This window comes from Engystomops pustulosus, unplaced genomic scaffold, assembly GCF_040894005.1.
Source record: "Engystomops pustulosus unplaced genomic scaffold, aEngPut4.maternal MAT_SCAFFOLD_247, whole genome shotgun sequence".
In the NCBI taxonomy this organism is placed as follows: Eukaryota; Metazoa; Chordata; class Amphibia; order Anura; family Leptodactylidae; genus Engystomops; species Engystomops pustulosus.
This window is the reverse complement of record NW_027285126.1, coordinates 106,491-128,752: the sequence shown is the minus strand read 5'-3', so window position 1 is coordinate 128,752 and position 22,262 is coordinate 106,491. Positions and strand designations below refer to the sequence as shown.

Below are 22,262 nucleotides of genomic sequence, written 5' to 3'. Positions count from 1 at the left end.
ATGGCACCGCTGCTCTCTAGTGATGGATAGGCTGTATTCTCAGTGATGACACCGCTGCTCTCTAGTGATGGATAGGCTGTATTCTCAGTGATGGCGCCGCTGCTCTCTAGTGATGGATAGGCTGTATTCTCAGTGATGGCGCCGCTGCTCTCTAGTGAGGGATAGGCTGTATTCTCAGTGATGGCGCCGCTGCTCTCTAGTGATGGATAGGCTGTATTCTCAGTGATGGCACCTCTGCTCTCTAGTGATGGATAGGCTGTATTCTCAGTGATGGCACTGCTGCTCTCTAGTGATGGATATGCTGTATTCTCAGTGATGGCACCGCTGCTCTCTAGTGATGGATAGGCTGTATTCTCAGTGATGGCACCGCTGCTCTCTAGTGATGGATAGGCTGTATTCTCAGTGATGGCACCGCTGCTCTCTAGTGATGGATAGGCTGTATTCTCAGTGATGGCGCCGCTGCTCTCTAGTGATGGATAGGCTGTATTCTCAGTGATGGCGCCGCTGCTCTCTAGTGAGGGATAGGCTGTATTCTCAGTGATGGCACCGCTGCTCTCTAGTGATGGATAGGCTGTATTCTCAGTGATGGCACCGCTGCTCTCTAGTGATGGATAGGCTGTATTCTCAGTGATGACACCGCCACTCTCTAGTGATGGATAGGCTGTATTCTCAGTGATGGCACCGCTGCTCTCTAGTGATAGATAGGCTGTATTCTCAGTGATGGCACCGCTGCTCTCTAGTGATGGATAGGCTGTAGTCTCAGTGATGGCACCGCTGTTCTCTAGTGATGGATAGGCTGTATTCTCAGTGATGACACCGCTGCTCTCAGTGATGGCTAGGCTGTATTCTCAGTGATGACACCGCTGCTCTCTAGTGATGGATAGGCTGTATTCTCAGTGATGGCACCGCTGCTCTCTAGTGATGGATAGGCTGTATTCTCAGTGATGACACCGCTGCTCTCTAGTGATGGATAGGCTGTATTCTCAGTGATGTCACCGCTGCTCTCTAGTGATGGATAGGCTGTATTCTCAGTGATGACACTGCTGCTCTCTAGTGATGGATAGGCTGTATTCTCAGTGATGACACCGCTGCTCTCTAGTGATGGATAGGCTGTATTCTCAGTGATGACACCGCTGCTCTCTAGTGATGGATAGGCTGTATTCTCAGTGATGACACCGCTGCTCTCTAGTGATGGATAGGCTGTATTCTCAGTGATGACACCGCTGCTCTCTAGTGATGGATAGGCTGTATTCTCAGTGATGACACCGCTGCTCTCTAGTGATATAGTGATAGATAGGCTGTATTCTCAGTGATGACGCCGCTGCTCTCTAGTGATGGATAGGCTGTATTCTCAGTGATGGCACCGCTGCTCTCTAGTGATGGATAGGCTGTATTCTCAGTGATGCACCGCTGCTCTCTAGTGATGGATAGGCTGTATTCTCAGTGATGACACCGCTGCTCTCTAGTGATGGATAGGCTGTATTCTCAGTGATGGCACCGCTGCTCTCTAGTGATGGATAGGCTGTATTCTCAGTGATGGCACCGCTGCTCTCTAGTGATGGATAGGCTGTATTCTCAGTGATGGCACCGCTGCTCTCTAGTGATGGATAGGCTGTATTCTCAGTGATGGCACCGCTGCTCTCTAGTGATGGATAGGCTGTATTCTCAGTGATGTCACCGCTGCTCCCTAGTGATGGATAGGCTGTATTCTCAGTGATGACACCGCTGCTCTCTAGTGATGGATAGGCTGTATTCTCAGTGATGGCACCGCTGCTCTCTAGTGATGGATAGGCTGTATTCTCAGTGATGGCGCCGCTGCTCTCTAGCGATGGATAGGCTGTATTCTCAGTGATGGCACCGCTGCTCTCTAGTGATGGATAGGCTGTATTCTCAGTGATGGCACCGCTGCTCTCTAGTGATGGATAGGCTGTATTCTCAGTGATGTCACTGCTGCTCTCTAGTGATGGATAGGCTGTATTCTCAGTGATGGCACCGCTGCTCTCTAGTGATGGATAGGCTGTATTCTCAGTGATGGCACCGCTGCTCTCTAGTGAGGGATAGGCTGTATTCTCAGTGATGGCACTGCTTATCTTGTTCTCCCTCCTGGTTACAGGGCAGATTGCGGCTAATGAGGCGCTGAAGCGGGATCTGGAGGGCATCATCTCGGGGCTGCAGGATTACCTGGAGAGTGTGAAGGGGGGGGCCCGGCAGGCGCAGGAGCAGTGTCGGGAGCTGCAGGCAGAGCGCGAGGTGCTGCTGCATCGGATGGAGGCTGTGGCGCAGGAGGCGGAGCACAGGAGACAGGTAGGTGGCCGCTGGTGTCACTGTATGACAGGTGCTGCTGATATATCGGGAGGACAGACCTCTCCCCATGTGACACGTTCCCTGCACTGATACACTGTAACAAGCCGTGTGACACTTTCCCTGCACTGATACACTCTAACAAGCCGTGTGACACTTTCCCTGCACTGATACACTGTAACAAACCGCGTGACACGTTCCCTGCACTGATACACTGTAACAAGCCATGTGACACTTTCCCTGCACTGATACACTGTAACAAGCCGTGTGACACTTTCCCTGCACTGATACACTGTAACAAACCACGTGACACGTTCCCTGCACTGATACACTGTAACAAACCGCGTGACATGTGCCCTGCACTGATACACTGTAACAAGCCGTGTGACATGTTCCCTGCACTGATACACTGTAACAAACCACGTGACACGTTCCCTGCACTGATACACTGTAACAAGCCGTGTGACATGTTCCCTGCACTGATACACTGTAACAAACCGTGTGACACGTTCCCTGCACTGATACACTGTAACAAGCCGTGTGACACGTTCCCTGCACTGATACACTGTAACAAGCCGTGTGACACGTTCCCTGCACTGATACACTGTAACAAGCCGTGTGACACGTTCGCTGCACTGATACACTGTAACAAACCACGTGACACGTTCCCTGCACTGATACACTGTAAAAAGCCGTGTGACACGTTCCCTGCACTGATACACTGTAACAAGCCGTGTGACACGTTCGCTGCACTGATACACTGTAACAAGCCGTGTGACTCGTTCTCTGCACTGATACACTGTAACAAGCCGTGTGACATGTTCCCTGCACTGATACACTGTAACAAGCCGTGTGACATGTTCCCTGCACTGATACACTGTAACAAGCCGTGTGACATGTTCTCTGCACTGATACACTGTAACAAACCACGTGACACGTTCCCTGCACTGATACACTGTAACAAACCGCGTGACACGTTCCCTGCACTGATACACTGTAACAAGCCGTGTGACATGTGCCCTGCACTGATACACTGTAACAAGCCGTGTGACACGTTCCCTGCACTGATACACTGTAACAAGCCGTGTGACACGTTCCCTGCACTGATACACTGTAACAATCCATGTGACATGTGCCCTGCACTGATACACTGTAACAAGCCGTGTGACATGTTCCCTGCACTGATACACTGTAACAAGCCATGTGACATGTGCCCTGCACTGATACACTGTAACAAGCCGTGTGACATGTTCCCTGCACTGATACACTGTAACAAGCCGTGTGACACGTTCCCTGCACTGATACACTGTAACAAGCCGTGTGACACGTTCCCTGCACTGATACACTGTAACAATCCATGTGACATGTGCCCTGCACTGATACACTGTAACAAGCCGTGTGACATGTTCCCTGCACTGATACACTGTAACAAGCCATGTGACATGTGCCCTGCACTGATACACTGTAACAAACCGCGTGACACGTTCCCTGCACTGATACACTGTAACAAACCGCGTGACAAGTTCCCTGCACTGATACACTGTAACAAGCCGTGTGACACGTTCCCTGCACTGATACACTGTAACAAGCCGTGTGACTCGTTCTCTGCACTGATACACTGTAACAAGCCGTGTGACACTTTCCCTGCACTGATACACTGTAACAAGCCGTGTGACACTTTCCCTGCACTGATACACTGTAACAAGCCATGTGACACTTTCCCTGCACTGATACACTGTAACAAGCCGTGTGACACTTTCCCTGCACTGATACACTGTAACAAGCCGTGTGACATGTGCCCTGCACTGATACACTGTAACAAGCCATGTGACATGTGCCCTGCACTGATACACTGTAACAAGCCATGTGACATGTGCCCTGCACTGATACACTGTAACAAGCCGTGTGACATGTTCCCTGCACTGATACACTGTAACAAGCCGTGTGACACGTTCCCTGCACTGATACACTGTAACAAGCCGTGTGACATGTGCCCTCCACTGATACACTGTAACAAGCCGTGTGACATGTGCCCTGCACTGATACACTGTAACAAGCCGTGTGACATGTTCCCTGCACTGATACACTGTAACAAGCCGTGTGACATGTTCCCTGCACTGATACACTGTAACAAGCCATGTGACATGTGCCCTGCACTGATACACTGTAACAAGCCGTGTGACATGTTCCCTGCACTGATACACTGTAACAAGCCGTGTGACATGTTCCCTGCACTGATACACTGTAACAAGCCATGTGACATGTGCCCTGCACTGATACACTGTAACAAGCCGTGTGACATGTTCCCTGCACTGATACACTGTAACAAGCCATGTGACATGTGCCCTGCACTGATACACTGTAACAAGCCGTGTGACACATTCCCTGCACTGATACACTGTAACAAACCGCGTGACACGTTCCCTGCACTGATACACTGTAACAAACCGCGTGACAAGTTCCCTGCACTGATACACTGTAACAAGCCGTGTGACACGTTCCCTGCACTGATACACTGTAACAAGCCGTGTGACTCGTTCTCTGCACTGATACACTGTAACAAGCCGTGTGACACATTCCCTGCACTGATACACTGTAACAAGCCGTGTGACACATTCCCTGCACTGATACACTGTAACAAGCCGTGTGACATGTTCCCTGCACTGATACACTGTAACAAGCCGTGTGACATGTTCCCTGCACTGATACACTGTAACAAGCCGTGTGACATGTTCCCTGCACTGATACACTGTAACAAGCCGTGTGACATGTGCCCTGCACTGATACACTGTAACAAGCCGTGTGACATGTTCCCTGCACTGATACACTGTAACAAGCCGTGTGACATGTTCCCTGCACTGACACACTGTATCAAGCCGTGTGACATGTTCCCTGCACTGATACACTGTAACAAGCCGTGTGACATGTTCCCTGCACTGATACACTGTAACAAGCCGTGTGACACGTTCGCTGCACTGATACACTGTAACAAACCGCGTGACACGTTCCCTGCACTGATACACTGTAACAAACCGCGTGACACATTCCCTGCACTGATACACTGTAACAAACCGCGTGACATGTTCCCTGCACTGATACACTGTAACAAGCCGTGTGACACTTTCCCTGCACTGATACACTGTAACAAGCCGTGTGACACTTTCCCTTCACTGATACACTGTAACAAGCCATGTGACACTTTCCCTGCACTGATACACTGTAACAAGCCGTGTGACATGTTCCCTGCACTGATACACTGTAACAAGCCGTGTGACACATTCCCTGCACTGATACACTGTAACAAGCCGTGTGACATGTTCCCTGCACTGATACACTGTAACAAGCCGTGTGACATGTGCCCTGCACTGATACACTGTAACAAACCGCGTGACACGTTCTCTGCACTGATACACTGTAACAAGCCATGTGACACGTTCCCTGCACTGATACACTGTAACAAGCCATGTGACATGTGCCCTGCACTGATACACTGTAACAAGCCGTGTGACACTTTCCCTGCACTGATACACTGTAACAAGCCGTGTGACACGTTCCCTGCACTGATACACTGTAACAAGCCGTGTGACATGTTCCCTGCACTGATACACTGTAACAAGCCGTGTGACATGTTCCCTGCACTGATACACTGTAACAAGCCGTGTGACATGTGCCCTGCACTGATACACTGTAACAAGCCGTGTGACATGTGCCCTGCACTGATACACTGTAACAAGCCGTGTGACATGTGCCCTGCACTGATACACTGTAACAAGCCGTGTGACATGTGCCCTGCACTGATACACTGTAACAAGCCGTGTGACATGTTCCCTGCACTGATACACTGTAACAAGCCATGTGACATGTGCCCTGCACTGATACACTGTAACAAACCGCGTGACACGTTCCCTGCACTGATACACTGTAACAAACCGCGTGACAAGTTCCCTGCACTGATACACTGTAACAAGCCGTGTGACATGTTCCCTGCACTGATACACTGTAACAAGCCGTGTGACTCGTTCGCTGCACTGATACACTGTAACAAGCCGTGTGACACGTTCCCTGCACTGATACACTGTAACAAGCCGTGTGACACGTTCGCTGCACTGATACACTGTAACAAGCCGTGTGACATGTTCCCTGCACTGATACACTGTAACAAGCCGTGTGACACGTTCGCTGCACTGATACACTGTAACAAGCCGTGTGACATGTTCCCTGCACTGATACACTGTAACAAGCCGTGTGACATGTTCCCTGCACTGATACACTGTAACAAGCCTTGTGACATGTGCCCTGCACTGATACACTGTAACAAGCCATGTGACATGTGCCCTGCACTGATACACTGTAACAAGCCGTGTGACATGTTCCCTGCACTGATACACTGTAACAAGCCATGTGACACTTTCCCTGCACTGATACACTGTAACAAGCCGTGTGACATGTTCCCTGCACTGATACACTGTAACAAGCCATGTGACACTTTCCCTGCACTGATACACTGTAACAAGCCGTGTGACATGTTCCCTGCACTGATACACTGTAACAAGCCGTGTGACATGTTCCCTGCACTGATACACTGTAACAAGCCGTGTGACATGTTCCCTGCACTGATAAACTGTAACAAGCCATGTGACACTTTCCCTGCACTGATACACTGTAACAAGCCGTGTGACATGTTCCCTGCACTGATACACTGTAACAAGCCGTGTGACATGTTCCCTGCACTGATACACTGTAACAAGCCGTGTGACATGTGCCCTGCACTGATACACTGTAACAAGCCATGTGACATGTGCCCTGCACTGATACACTGTAACAAGCCGTGTGACATGTTCCCTGCACTGATACACTGTAACAAGCCATGTGACACTTTCCCTGCACTGATACACTGTAACAAGCCGTGTGACATGTTCCCTGCACTGATACACTGTAACAAGCCATGTGACATGTTCCCTGCACTGATACACTGTAACAAGCCGTGTGACACGTTCCCTGCACTGATACACTGTAACAAGCCATGTGACACTTTCCCTGCACTGATACACTGTAACAAGCCATGTGACACTTTCCCTGCACTTATACACTGTAACAAACCGTGTGACAGCTGCTAATTCCTCTGTCTTGCCCACAAAAGGAGGTGCAGGACCTGGAGCGCAGCCTGCAGGAGGCGCAGGAGGTGAATGAGGCGCTCCGCCAGGCGCAGGAGGTGCAGCAGGAGGCGCAGGTGGTGAATGAGGCGCTCCGCCAGGCGCAGGAGGCGCAGGTCGTACGACTACAGCAGGAGCTGCAGCAGCAGCAGGTGAGGAGGAGGGGGGTCACTTACATCTCAGGAGCCGGGACCACCTACCTGCTACCTACCTGGTAATAGCAGGATCCTTGTGGGATGGTGCTGAGTATGTGATCACTGCTCCACCAATCAGAGAGGAGGAGAATGTGCAGCACCCCTGAGAGCTGTGACCCTGTGACCTGCAGGTCATCACTGTGGCTCCGGCTCCTCCTGTCTATGGGGCCCTGGGGGGAGGTGCAATCACCCTCCACATTTCTCCTGCTGTATTGGGGTCCTCAGGGGCCGGTATGAATGACAGCTGTGACAGGGGAGGAGTGTAAGTCACACATGACATCTCTCCTATCTCCTGCTGTATTGGGGTCCTCAGGGGCCGGTATGAATGACAGCTGTGACAGGGGAGGAGTGTAAGTCACACATCACATCTCTCCTATCTCCTGCTGTATTGGGGTCCTCAGGGGCCGGTATGAGTGACAGCTGTGACAGGGGAGGAGTGTAAGTCACACATCACATCTCTCCTATCTCCTGCTGTATTGGGGTCCTCAGGGGCCGGTATGAATGACAGCTGTGACAGGGGAGGAGTGTAAGTCACACATGACATTTCTCCTATCTCCTGCTGTATTGGGGTCCTCAGGGGCCGGTATGAGTGACAGCTGTGACAGGGGAGGAGTGTAAGTCACACATCACATCTCTCCTATCTCCTGCTGTATTGGGGTCCTCAGGGGCCGGTATGAGTGACAGCTGTGACAGGGGAGGAGTGTAAGTCACACATGACATTTCTCCTATCTTCTGCTGTATTGGGGTCCTCAGGGGCCGGTATGAGTGACAGCTGTGACAGGGGAGGAGTGTAAGTCACACATGACATCTCTCCTATCTCCTGCTGTATTGGGGTCCTCAGGGGCCGGTATGAGTGACAGCTGTGACAGGGGAGGAGTGTAAGTCACACATCACATCTCTGCTATCTCCTGCTGTATTGGGGTCCTCAGGGGCCGGTATGAATGACAGCTGTGACAGGGGAGGAGTGTAAGTCACACATGACATTTCTCCTATCTCCTGCTGTATTGGGGTCCTCAGGGGCCGGTATGAATGACAGCTGTGACAGGGGAGGAGTGTAAGTCACACATCACATTTCTCCTATCTCCTGCTGTATTGGGGTCCTCAGGGGCCGGTATGAATGACAGCTGTGACAGGGGAGGAGTGTAAGTCACACATGACATTTCTCCTATCTCCTGCTGTATTGGGGTCCTCAGGGGCCGGTATGAGTGACAGCTGTGACAGGGGAGGAGTGTAAGTCACACATGACATTTCTCCTATCTCCTGCTGTATTGGGGTCCTCAGGGGCCGGTATGAGTGACAGCTGTGACAGAGGAGGAGTGTAAGTCACACATGACATCTCTCCTATCTCCTGCTGTATTGGGGTCCTCAGGGGCCGGTATGAATGACAGCTGTGACAGGGGAGGAGTGTAAGTCACACATGACATTTCTCCTATCTCCTGCTGTATTGGGGTCCTCAGGGGCCGGTATGAATGACAGCTGTGACAGGGGAGGAGTGTAAGTCACACATGACATCTCTCCTATCTCCTGCTGTATTGGGGTCCTCAGGGGCCGGTATGAGTGACAGCTGTGACAGGGGAGGAGTGTAAGTCACACATGACATTTCTCCTATCTCCTGCTGTATTGGGGTCCTCAGGGGCCGGTATGAGTGACAGCTGTGACAGGGGAGGAGTGTAAGTCACACATGACATCTCTCCTATCTCCTGCTGTATTGGGGTCCTCAGGGGCCGGTATGAATGACAGCTGTGACAGAGGAGGAGTGTAAGTCACACATGACATTTCTCCTATCTCCTGCTGTATTGGGGTCCTCAGGGGCCGGTATGAGTGACAGCTGTGACAGGGGAGGAGTGTAAGTCACACATGACATCTCTCCTATCTCCTGCTGTATTGGGGTCCTCAGGGGCCGGTATGAATGACAGCTGTGACAGGGGAGGAGTGTAAGTCACACATGACATCTCTCCTATCTCCTGCTGTATTGGGGTCCTCAGGGGCCGGTATGAGTGACAGCTGTGACAGGGGAGGAGTGTAAGTCACACATCACATCTCTCCTATCTCCTGCTGTATTGGGGTCCTCAGGGGCCGGTATGAGTGACAGCTGTGACAGAGGAGGAGTGTAAGTCACACATGACATTTCTCCTATCTCCTGCTGTATTGGGGTCCTCAGGGGCCGGTATGAGTGACAGCTGTGACAGGGGAGGAGTGTAAGTCACACATCACATTTCTCGTATCTCCTGCTGTATTGGGGTCCTCAGGGGCCGGTATGAGTGACAGCTGTGACAGGGGAGGAGTGTAAGTCACACATGACATCTCTCCTATCTCCTGCTGTATTGGGGTCCTCAGGGGCCGGTATGAATGACAGCTGTGACAGGGGAGGAGTGTAAGTCACACATGACATTTCTCCTATCTCCTGCTGTATTGGGGTCCTCAGGGGCCGGTATGAATGACAGCTGTGACAGGGGAGGAGTGTAAGTCACACATGACATTTCTCCTATCTCCTGCTGTATTGGGGTCCTCAGGGGCCGGTATGAGTGACAGCTGTGACAGAGGAGGAGTGTAAGTCACACATGACATTTCTCCTATCTCCTGCTGTATTGGGGTCCTCAGGGGCCGGTATGAGTGACAGCTGTGACAGGGGAGGAGTGTAAGTCACACATCACATCTCTGCTATCTCCTGCTGTATTGGGGTCCTCAGGGGCCGGTATGAATGACAGCTGTGACAGGGGAGGAGTGTAAGTCACACATGACATTTCTCCTATCTCCTGCTGTATTGGGGTCCTCAGGGGCCGGTATGAATGACAGCTGTGACAGGGGAGGAGTGTAAGTCACACATCACATCTCTCCTATCTCCTGCTGTATTGGGGTCCTCAGGGGCCGGTATGAGTGACAGCTGTGACAGGGGAGGAGTGTAAGTCACACATGACATTTCTCCTATCTCCTGCTGTATTGGGGTCCTCAGGGGCCGGTATGAATGACAGCTGTGACAGGGGAGGAGTGTAAGTCACACATGACATTTCTCCTATCTCCTGCTGTATTGGGGTCCTCAGGGGCCGGTATGAGTGACAGCTGTGACAGAGGAGGAGTGTAAGTCACACATGACATTTCTCCTATCTCCTGCTGTATTGGGGTCCTCAGGGGCCGGTATGAGTGACAGCTGTGACAGGGGAGGAGTGTAAGTCACACATCACATCTCTGCTATCTCCTGCTGTATTGGGGTCCTCAGGGGCCGGTATGAATGACAGCTGTGACAGGGGAGGAGTGTAAGTCACACATCACATCTCTCCTATCTCCTGCTGTATTGGGGTCCTCAGGGGCCGGTATGAGTGACAGCTGTGACAGGGGAGGAGTGTAAGTCACACATGACATCTCTCCTATCTCCTGCTGTATTGGGGTCCTCAGGGGCCGGTATGAGGGACAGCTGTGACAGGGGAGGAGTGTAAGTCACACATGACATTTCTCCTATCTCCTGCTGTATTGGGGTCCTCAGGGGCCGGTATGAGTGACAGCTGTGACAGAGGAGGAGTGTAAGTCACACATCACATCTCTCCTATCTCCTGCTGTATTGGGGTCCTCAGGGGCCGGTATGAGTGACAGCTGTGACAGGGGAGGAGTGTAAGTCACACATGACATCTCTCCTATCTCCTGCTGTATTGGGGTCCTCAGGGGCCGGTATGAGGGACAGCTGTGACAGGGGAGGAGTGTAAGTCACACATGACATCTCTCCTATCTCCTGCTGTATTGGGGTCCTCAGGGGCCGGTATGAGTGACAGCTGTGACAGAGGAGGAGTGTAAGTCACACATGACATTTCTCCGATCTCCTGCTGTATTGCGGTCCTCAGGGGCCGGTATGAGTGACAGCTGTGACAGGGGAGGAGTGTAAGTCACACATCACATCTCTCCTATCTCCTGCTGTATTGGGGTCCTCAGGGGCCGGTATGAATGACAGCTGTGACAGGGGAGGAGTGTAAGTCACACATGACATTTCTCCTATCTCCTGCTGTATTGGGGTCCTCAGGGGCCGGTATGAATGACAGCTGTGACAGGGGAGGAGTGTAAGTCACACATGACATTTCTCCTATCTCCTGCTGTATTGGGGTCCTCAGGGGCCGGTATGAGTGACAGCTGTGACAGGGGAGGAGTGTAAGTCACACATCACATCTCTGCTATCTCCTGCTGTATTGGGGTCCTCAGGGGCCGGTATGAATGACAGCTGTGACAGAGGAGGAGTGTAAGTCACACATCACATTTCTCCTATCTCCTGCTGTATTGGGGTCCTCAGGGGCCGGTATGAATGACAGCTGTGACAGGGGAGGAGTGTAAGTCACACATGACATCTCTCCGATCTCCTGCTGTATTGGGGTCCTCAGGGGCCGGTATGAGTGACAGCTGTGACAGGGGAGGAGTGTAAGTCACACATCACATCTCTGCTATCTCCTGCTGTATTGGGGTCCTCAGGGGCCGGTATGAATGACAGCTGTGACAGGGGAGGAGTGTAAGTCACACATGACATCTCTGCTATCTCCTGCTGTATTGGGGTCCTCAGGGGCCGGTATGAGTGACAGCTGTGACAGGGGAGGAGTGTAAGTCACACATCACATCTCTGCTATCTCCTGCTGTATTGGGGTCCTCAGGGGCGGGTATGAGTGACAGCTGTGACAGGGGAGGAGTGTAAGTCACACATGACATTTCTCCTATCTCCTGCTGTATTGGGGTCCTCAGGGGCCGGTATGAGTGACAGCTGTGACAGGGGAGGAGTGTAAGTCACACATGACATTTCTCCTATCTCCTGCTGTATTGGGGTCCTCAGGGGCCCGTATGAGGGACAGCTGTGACAGGGGAGGAGTGTAAGTCACACATGACATTTCTCCTATCTCCTGCTGTATTGGGGTCCTCAGGGGCCGGTATGAATGACAGCTGTGACAGGGGAGGAGTGTAAGTCACACATGACATTTCTCCTATCTCCTGCTGTATTGGGGTCCTCAGGGGCCGGTATGAGTGACAGCTGTGACAGGGGAGGAGTGTAAGTCACACATCACATCTCTCCTATCTCCTGCTGTATTGGGGTCCTCAGGGGCCGGTATGAGTGACAGCTGTGACAGGGGAGGAGTGTAAGTCACACATGACATCTCTCCTATCTCCTGCTGTATTGGGGTCCTCAGGGGCCGGTATGAATGACAGCTGTGACAGAGGAGGAGTGTAAGTCACACATGACATCTCTCCTATCTCCTGCTGTATTGGGGTCCTCAGGGGCCGGTATGAGTGACAGCTGTGACAGGGGAGGAGTGTAAGTCACACATCACATCTCTCCTATCTCCTGCTGTATTGGGCTCCTCAGGGGCCGGTATGAGTGACAGCTGTGACAGAGGAGGAGTGTAAGTCACACATCACATCTCTCCTATCTCCTGCTGTATTGGGGTCCTCAGGGGCCGGTATGAATGACAGCTGTGACAGGGGAGGAGTGTAAGTCACACATGACATTTCTCCTATCTCCTGCTGTATTGGGGTCCTCAGGGGCCGGTATGAATGACAGCTGTGACAGAGGAGGAGTGTAAGTCACACATGACATTTCTCCTATCTCCTGCTGTATTGGGGTCCTCAGGGGCCGGTATGAATGACAGCTGTGACAGGGGAGGAGTGTAAGTCACACATGACATCTCTCCTATCTTCTGCTGTATTGGGGTCCTCAGGGGCCGGTATGAGTGACAGCTGTGACAGGGGAGGAGTGTAAGTCACACATCACATCTCTGCTATCTCCTGCTGTATTGGGGTCCTCAGGGGCCGGTATGAGTGACAGCTGTGACAGAGGAGGAGTGTAAGTCACACATCACATCTCTCCTATCTCCTGCTGTATTGGGGTCCTCAGGGGCCGGTATGAGTGACAGCTGTGACAGGGGAGGAGTGTAAGTCACACATGACATCTCTCCTATCTCCTGCTGTATTGGGGTCCTCAGGGTCCGGTATGAATGACAGCTGTGACAGAGGAGGAGTGTAAGTCACACATGACATTTCTCCTATCTCCTGCTGTATTGGGGTCCTCAGGGGCCGGTATGAGGGACAGCTGTGACAGGGGAGGAGTGTAAGTCACACATGACATCTCTGCTATCTCCTGCCGTATTGGGGTCCTCAGGGGCCGGTATGAGTGACAGCTGTGACAGGGGAGGAGTGTAAGTCACACATGACATCTCTCCTATCTCCTGCTGTATTGGGGTCCTCAGGGGCCGGTATGAATGACAGCTGTGACAGGGGAGGAGTGTAAGTCACACATGACATTTCTCCTATCTCCTGCTGTATTGGGGTCCTCAGGGGCCGGTATGAGTGACAGCTGTGACAGAGGAGGAGTGTAAGTCACACATCACATCTCTCCTATCTCCTGCTGTATTGGGGTCCTCAGGGGCCGGTATGAATGACAGCTGTGACAGGGGAGGAGTGTAAGTCACACATGACATCTCTCCTATCTCCTGCTGTATTGGGGTCCTCAGGGGCCGGTATGAATGACAGCTGTGACAGGGGAGGAGTGTAAGTCACACATGACATCTCTCCTATCTCCTGCTGTATTGGGGTCCTCAGGGGCCGGTATGAGTGACAGCTGTGACAGGGGAGGAGTGTAAGTCACACATCACATCTCTCCTATCTTCTGCTGTATTGGGGTCCTCAGGGGCCGGTATGAGTGACAGCTGTGACAGAGGAGGAGTGTAAGTCACACATCACATCTCTCCTATCTCCTGCTGTATTGGGGTCCTCAGGGGCCGGTATGAGTGACAGCTGTGACAGGGGAGGAGTGTAAGTCACACATGACATTTCTCCTATCTCCTGCTGTATTGGGGTCCTCAGGGGCCGGTATGAGTGACAGCTGTGACAGAGGAGGAGTGTAAGTCACACATCACATCTCTCCTATCTCCTGCTGTATTGGGGTCCTCAGGGGCCGGTATGAGTGACAGCTGTGACAGAGGAGGAGTGTAAGTCACACATGACATCTCTCCTATCTCCTGCTGTATTGGGGTCCTCAGGGGCCGGTATGAGTGACAGCTGTGACAGAGGAGGAGTGTAAGTCACACATCACATCTCTGCTATCTCCTGCTGTATTGGGGTCCTCAGGGGCCGGTATGAGTGACAGCTGTGACAGAGGAGGAGTGTAAGTCACACATGACATCTCTCCTATCTCCTGCTGTATTGGGGTCCTCAGGGGCCGGTATGAGTGACAGCTGTGACAGGGGAGGAGTGTAAGTCACACATGACATTTCTCCTATCTCCTGCTGTATTGGGGTCCTCAGGGGCCGGTATGAGTGACAGCTGTGACAGGGGAGGAGTGTAAGTCACACATCACATTTCTCCTATCTCCTGCTGTATTGGGGTCCTCAGGGGCCGGTATGAGTGACAGCTGTGACAGAGGAGGAGTGTAAGTCACACATCACATCTCTCCTATCTCCTGCTGTATTGGGGTCCTCAGGGGCCGGTATGAGTGACAGCTGTGACAGGGGAGGAGTGTAAGTCACACATCACATCTCTCCTATCTCTTGCTGTATTGGGGTCCTCAGGGGCCGGTATGAGTGACAGCTGTGACAGGGGAGGAGTGTAAGTCACACATGACATTTCTCCTATCTCCTGCTGTATTGGGGTCCTCAGGGGCCGGTATGAATGACAGCTGTGACAGGGGAGGAGTGTAAGTCACACATGACATTTCTCCTATCTCCTGCTGTATTGGGGTCCTCAGGGGCCGGTATGAGTGACAGCTGTGACAGGGGAGGAGTGTAAGTCACACATCACATCTCTCCTATCTCCTGCTGTATTGGGGTCCTCAGGGGCCGGTATGAGTGACAGCTGTGACAGGGGAGGAGTGTAAGTCACACATGACATTTCTCCTATCTCCTGCTGTATTGGGGTCCTCAGGGGCCGGTATGAATGACAGCTGTGACAGGGGAGGAGTGTAAGTCACACATGACATCTCTCCTATCTCCTGCTGTATTGGGGTCCTCAGGGGCCGGTATGAGTGACAGCTGTGACAGAGGAGGAGTGTAAGTCACACATGACATTTCTCCTATCTCCTGCTGTATTGGGGTCCTCAGGGGCCGGTATGAGTGACAGCTGTGACAGGGGAGGAGTGTAAGTCACACATCACATCTCTGCTATCTCCTGCTGTATTGGGGTCCTCAGGGGCCGGTATGAGTGACAGCTGTGACAGAGGAGGAGTGTAAGTCACACATCACATCTCTCCTATCTCCTGCTGTATTGGGGTCCTCAGGGGCCGGTATGAGTGACAGCTGTGACAGGGGAGGAGTGTAAGTCACACATGACATCTCTCCTATCTCCTGCTGTATTGGGGTCCTCAGGGTCCGGTATGAATGACAGCTGTGACAGAGGAGGAGTGTAAGTCACACATGACATTTCTCCTATCTCCTGCTGTATTGGGGTCCTCAGGGGCCGGTATGAGGGACAGCTGTGACAGGGGAGGAGTGTAAGTCACACATGACATCTCTGCTATCTCCTGCCGTATTGGGGTCCTCAGGGGCCGGTATGAGTGACAGCTGTGACAGGGGAGGAGTGTAAGTCACACATGACATCTCTCCTATCTCCTGCTGTATTGGGGTCCTCAGGGGCCGGTATGAATGACAGCTGTGACAGGGGAGGAGTGTAAGTCACACATGCCATTTCTCCTATCTCCTGCTGTATTGGGGTCCTCAGGGGCCGGTATGAGTGACAGCTGTGACAGAGGAGGAGTGTAAGTCACACATCACATCTCTCCTATCTCCTGCTGTATTGGGGTCCTCAGGGGCCGGTATGAATGACAGCTGTGACAGGGGAGGAGTGTAAGTCACACATGACATCTCTCCTATCTCCTGCTGTATTGGGGTCCTCAGGGGCCGGTATGAATGACAGCTGTGACAGGGGAGGAGTGTAAGTCACACATGACATCTCTCCTATCTCCTGCTGTATTGGGGTCCTCAGGGGCCGGTATGAGTGACAGCTGTGACAGGGGAGGAGTGTAAGTCACACATCACATCTCTCCTATCTTCTGCTGTATTGGGGTCCTCAGGGGCCGGTATGAGTGACAGCTGTGACAGAGGAGGAGTGTAAGTCACACATCACATCTCTCCTATCTCCTGCTGTATTGGGGTCCTCAGGGGCCGGTATGAGTGACAGCTGTGACAGGGGAGGAGTGTAAGTCACACATGACATTTCTCCTATCTCCTGCTGTATTGGGGTCCTCAGGGGCCGGTATGAGTGACAGCTGTGACAGAGGAGGAGTGTAAGTCACACATCACATCTCTCCTATCTCCTGCTGTATTGGGGTCCTCAGGGGCCGGTATGAGTGACAGCTGTGACAGAGGAGGAGTGTAAGTCACACATGACATCTCTCCTATCTCCTGCTGTATTGGGGTCCTCAGGGGCCGGTATGAGTGACAGCTGTGACAGAGGAGGAGTGTAAGTCACACATCACATCTCTGCTATCTCCTGCTGTATTGGGGTCCTCAGGGGCCGGTATGAGTGACAGCTGTGACAGAGGAGGAGTGTAAGTCACACATGACATCTCTCCTATCTCCTGCTGTATTGGGGTCCTCAGGGGCCGGTATGAGTGACAGCTGTGACAGGGGAGGAGTGTAAGTCACACATGACATTTCTCCTATCTCCTGCTGTATTGGGGTCCTCAGGGGCCGGTATGAGTGACAGCTGTGACAGGGGAGGAGTGTAAGTCACACATCACATTTCTCCTATCTCCTGCTGTATTGGGGTCCTCAGGGGCCGGTATGAGTGACAGCTGTGACAGAGGAGGAGTGTAAGTCACACATCACATCTCTCCTATCTCCTGCTGTATTGGGGTCCTCAGGGGCCGGTATGAGTGACAGCTGTGACAGAGGAGGAGTGTAAGTCACACATGACATTTCTCCTATCTCCTGCTGTATTGGGGTCCTCAGGGGCCGGTATGAGTGACAGCTGTGACAGGGGAGGAGTGTAAGTCACACATCACATCTCTCCTATCTCTTGCTGTATTGGGGTCCTCAGGGGCCGGTATGAGTGACAGCTGTGACAGGGGAGGAGTGTAAGTCACACATGACATTTCTCCTATCTCCTGCTGTATTGGGGTCCTCAGGGGCCGGTATGAATGACAGCTGTGACAGGGGAGGAGTGTAAGTCACACATGACATTTCTCCTATCTCCTGCTGTATTGGGGTCCTCAGGGGCCGGTATGAGTGACAGCTGTGACAGGGGAGGAGTGTAAGTCACACATCACATCTCTCCTATCTCCTGCTGTATTGGGGTCCTCAGGGGCCGGTATGAGTGACAGCTGTGACAGGGGAGGAGTGTAAGTCACACATGACATTTCTCCTATCTCCTGCTGTATTGGGGTCCTCAGGGGCCGGTATGAATGACAGCTGTGACAGGGGAGGAGTGTAAGTCACACATGACATCTCTCCTATCTCCTGCTGTATTGGGGTCCTCAGGGGCCGGTATGAGTGACAGCTGTGACAGAGGAGGAGTGTAAGTCACACATGACATTTCTCCTATCTCCTGCTGTATTGGGGTCCTCAGGGGCCGGTATGAGGGACAGCTGTGACAGGGGAGGAGTGTAAGTCACACATGACATCTCTCCTATCTCCTGCTGTATTGGGGTCCTCAGGGGCCGGTATGAGTGACAGCTGTGACAGGGGAGGAGTGTAAGTCACACATGACATCTCTCCTATCTCCTGCTGTATTGGGGTCCTCAGGGGCCGGTATGAGTGACAGCTGTGACAGAGGAGGAGTGTAAGTCACACATGACATTTCTCCTATCTCCTGCTGTATTGGGGTCCTCAGGGGCCGGTATGAGGGACAGCTGTGACAGGGGAGGAGTGTAAGTCACACATGACATCTCTCCTATCTCCTGCTGTATTGGGGTCCTCAGGGGCCGGTATGAGTGACAGCTGTGACAGGGGAGGAGTGTAAGTCACACATGACATCTCTCCTATCTCCTGCTGTATTGGGGTCCTCAGGGGCCGGTATGAGTGACAGCTGTGACAGGGGAGGAGTGTAAGTCACACATGACATTTCTCCTATCTCCTGCTGTATTGGGGTCCTCAGGGGCCGGTATGAGTGACAGCTGTGACAGAGGAGGAGTGTAAGTCACACATCACATCTCTCCTATCTCCTGCTGTATTGGGGTCCTCAGGGGCCGGTATGAGTGACAGCTGTGACAGAGGAGGAGTGTAAGTCACACATGACATCTCTCCTATCTCCTGCTGTATTGGGGTCCTCAGGGGCCGGTATGAGTGACAGCTGTGACAGAGGAGGAGTGTAAGTCACACATCACATCTCTGCTATCTCCTGCTGTATTGGGGTCCTCAGGGGCCGGTATGAGTGACAGCTGTGACAGAGGAGGAGTGTAAGTCACACATGACATCTCTCCTATCTCCTGCTGTATTGGGGTCCTCAGGGGCCGGTATGAGTGACAGCTGTGACAGGGGAGGAGTGTAAGTCACACATGACATTTCTCCTATCTCCTGCTGTATTGGGGTCCTCAGGGGCCGGTATGAGTGACAGCTGTGACAGGGGAGGAGTGTAAGTCACACATCACATTTCTCCTATCTCCTGCTGTATTGGGGTCCTCAGGGGCCGGTATGAGTGACAGCTGTGACAGAGGAGGAGTGTAAGTCACACATCACATCTCTCCTATCTCCTGCTGTATTGGGGTCCTCAGGGGCCGGTATGAGTGACAGCTGTGACAGAGGAGGAGTGTAAGTCACACATGACATTTCTCCTATCTCCTGCTGTATTGGGGTCCTCAGGGGCCGGTATGAGTGACAGCTGTGACAGGGGAGGAGTGTAAGTCACACATCACATCTCTCCTATCTCTTGCTGTATTGGGGTCCTCAGGGGCCGGTATGAGTGACAGCTGTGACAGGGGAGGAGTGTAAGTCACACATGACATTTCTCCTATCTCCTGCTGTATTGGGGTCCTCAGGGGCCGGTATGAATGACAGCTGTGACAGGGGAGGAGTGTAAGTCACACATGACATTTCTCCTATCTCCTGCTGTATTGGGGTCCTCAGGGGCCGGTATGAGTGACAGCTGTGACAGGGGAGGAGTGTAAGTCACACATCACATCTCTCCTATCTCCTGCTGTATTGGGGTCCTCAGGGGCCGGTATGAGTGACAGCTGTGACAGGGGAGGAGTGTAAGTCACACATGACATTTCTCCTATCTCCTGCTGTATTGGGGTCCTCAGGGGCCGGTATGAATGACAGCTGTGACAGGGGAGGAGTGTAAGTCACACATGACATCTCTCCTATCTCCTGCTGTATTGGGGTCCTCAGGGGCCGGTATGAGTGACAGCTGTGACAGAGGAGGAGTGTAAGTCACACATGACATTTCTCCTATCTCCTGCTGTATTGGGGTCCTCAGGGGCCGGTATGAGGGACAGCTGTGACAGGGGAGGAGTGTAAGTCACACATGACATCTCTCCTATCTCCTGCTGTATTGGGGTCCTCAGGGGCCGGTATGAGTGACAGCTGTGACAGGGGAGGAGTGTAAGTCACACATGACATCTCTCCTATCTCCTGCTGTATTGGGGTCCTCAGGGGCCGGTATGAATGACAGCTGTGACAGAGGAGGAGTGTAAGTCACACATGACATTTCTCCTATCTCCTGCTGTATTGGGGTCCTCAGGGGCCGGTATGAGTGACAGCTGTGACAGGGGAGGAGTGTAAGTCACACATGACATTTCTCCTATCTCCTGCTGTATTGGGGTCCTCAGGGGCCGGTATGAGTGACAGCTGTGACAGGGGAGGAGTGTAAGTCACACATCACATTTCTCCTGTCAGGGTCGTAATCGACAATTAACCGGTCCAGTCAGTCACCTCCAAATTAGATAGAGCAAGTGTGCACATTTTCAAGATAAAATCTGAGATAAGATTATTCAGGTTTTAATCTTAAGCAAGCTCTTCACTCTAGCTTTCATGACAGCAAGATTGATTTTATTTCCGTGTTTGTAGCTTTTATACAAAAGAGAGAAAGGTGTGGTTATGTGTCATGCAGCATCATAATGGGCAAGGGTTAAGCAAATGTGTCTAGCATCCGATGTGCCCTGGTTGGTCAGTTCCAGTATCTGGGCAGATAATGTCCTGGGCATTGAGTTTCGATATGAGGGATGAAGCCTTTTTGGAATCAGGAATGTTGTTCTCTTCCTGGATATAGGGCGTTGGCTGTGTGGATGCCGGCGCCATCTTAAGTAACATATCTGAGCATATTGCTGAGGAGGAAAAACTTTAGTATTTGCCAGCTATATAAAAGTATAAAAAATATAAAACTATAAGCTCATATACAAATATTCCCCTTCACAATCCCCCCTAAATACTAAATTTTTCCTCTAACGTACCTTCGAGGTTGTCCATGAGTGGGGATAGTTCGGGGTGGGGCTGCTTCACAAACTTCGGGCAAGGCCTGCCCTTTCAGCAAGACCTCACCTCCCGCTTGCACTACGCTAACTTACACTCATGGAGCCCTCCCATCTTACCCTAAATTAGCTCCATGGATGGGGGATTGGGCAATCGTGGTTTATTTTGGGGCATATTAACCCATAATGTGGTTAATCCTGAACCAATGTGGCACGAGCTAAAGAACATCATGTATACAGAAAGGATATGTTTCCTCATGGTGAGGCCGGGTCTCTTCTGCAGTGGGAGGCGTGCGTCCAGGTGGCTTTCCCCTCAAGTTTTACCGCAGTGGGGGTGACAAGAATCACAGTATATGGACCGTCAACCTTGGGTCTAGACAGTTCTTCCGGATGTACTTCTTTACATATACCTTGTCACCCGGTTGGAAGTCGTGGACCGTGTCACCTGTGGATTCAGGAATAGAAGCAGAGACTGCAGAATGTGTGTTAGACAGTTCTCTAGACAGACGGACAACAAACTTAACAACTTTATCCATCCCCTCAGCTAACTGCTGCTCCCTAACTTCTGACAACTTAGGGGGTGACCCAAACAGAATCTCACAGGGAGTGAGACCGTGTTTGGCTTGAGGGGTGTGTCTGACATGGTACAGGGCAATGGGCAAGAGTTCTGGCTATTCCTTAGGGTTTTCTTGTGTCATCTTGAGCAGTTTGTTCTTCAAAGTCCCATTCATCCTTTCAACTTTCCCGGAGCTTTGAGGATGATACGGCGTGTGGAGTCCGATGTTAGCTCCTAGCATCTGCTATAGTTCTGTGTAGATTTGCCCTGTGAACACTGGCCCTTGGTCGCTCTCTATCACCTGAGGTACTCCAAATCTGCAGGCAATTTCAGTAATCAGTTTCTTGGCTGTGAGCTTGGCAGTCATGTTGACAACTGGGTAGGCTTCTGGCCATCCTGAGAACATGTCCACAGCTACTAAAGCATATTCATATCTTCCTGACTTGGGAAGCTGAATGTGGTCAACTTGGATCCTTTGGAAAGGGTAGTCTGACTTGGCCAGGTGCTGGTAGGGCACTTTGGTCGTGGGAGCTGGGTTGCAGGTAGCACAAATGGAACAGGCCTTCATGTAGGCATTCACAGCTGTAGATAATCCTGGAGCAAAATACATCTTCTTGGCATAGCCTAGTGCTTGGTTCTTTCCTCTGTGCATTACCCCATGAGCCCAGGCAGCAATGGCGGGGTACAGCTTTCTAGGG

At 51.9% G+C, this 22,262-nt stretch overlaps 1 protein-coding gene across 7 annotated transcripts in view; it reads left to right on the top strand.

The window, feature by feature from the left end:
• LOC140110320 (centriolin-like) overlaps positions 1–22,262 on the top strand; it is a 137,613-nt gene that overhangs the window by 20,610 nt on the left and 94,741 nt on the right. For all 7 annotated transcript variants that reach the window (XR_011851419.1, XR_011851420.1, XM_072132163.1 and 4 more), the window contains exons 4-5: positions 2,114–2,304; positions 7,442–7,606. Coding sequence is in view for 5 of the 7 variants with exons in the window: in XM_072132163.1 (XP_071988264.1) it covers positions 2,114–2,304; positions 7,442–7,606 (356 nt within the window). In the remaining 2 variants the exon portion in view is untranslated. The remainder of the gene's footprint in view (positions 1–2,113; positions 2,305–7,441; positions 7,607–22,262) is intronic.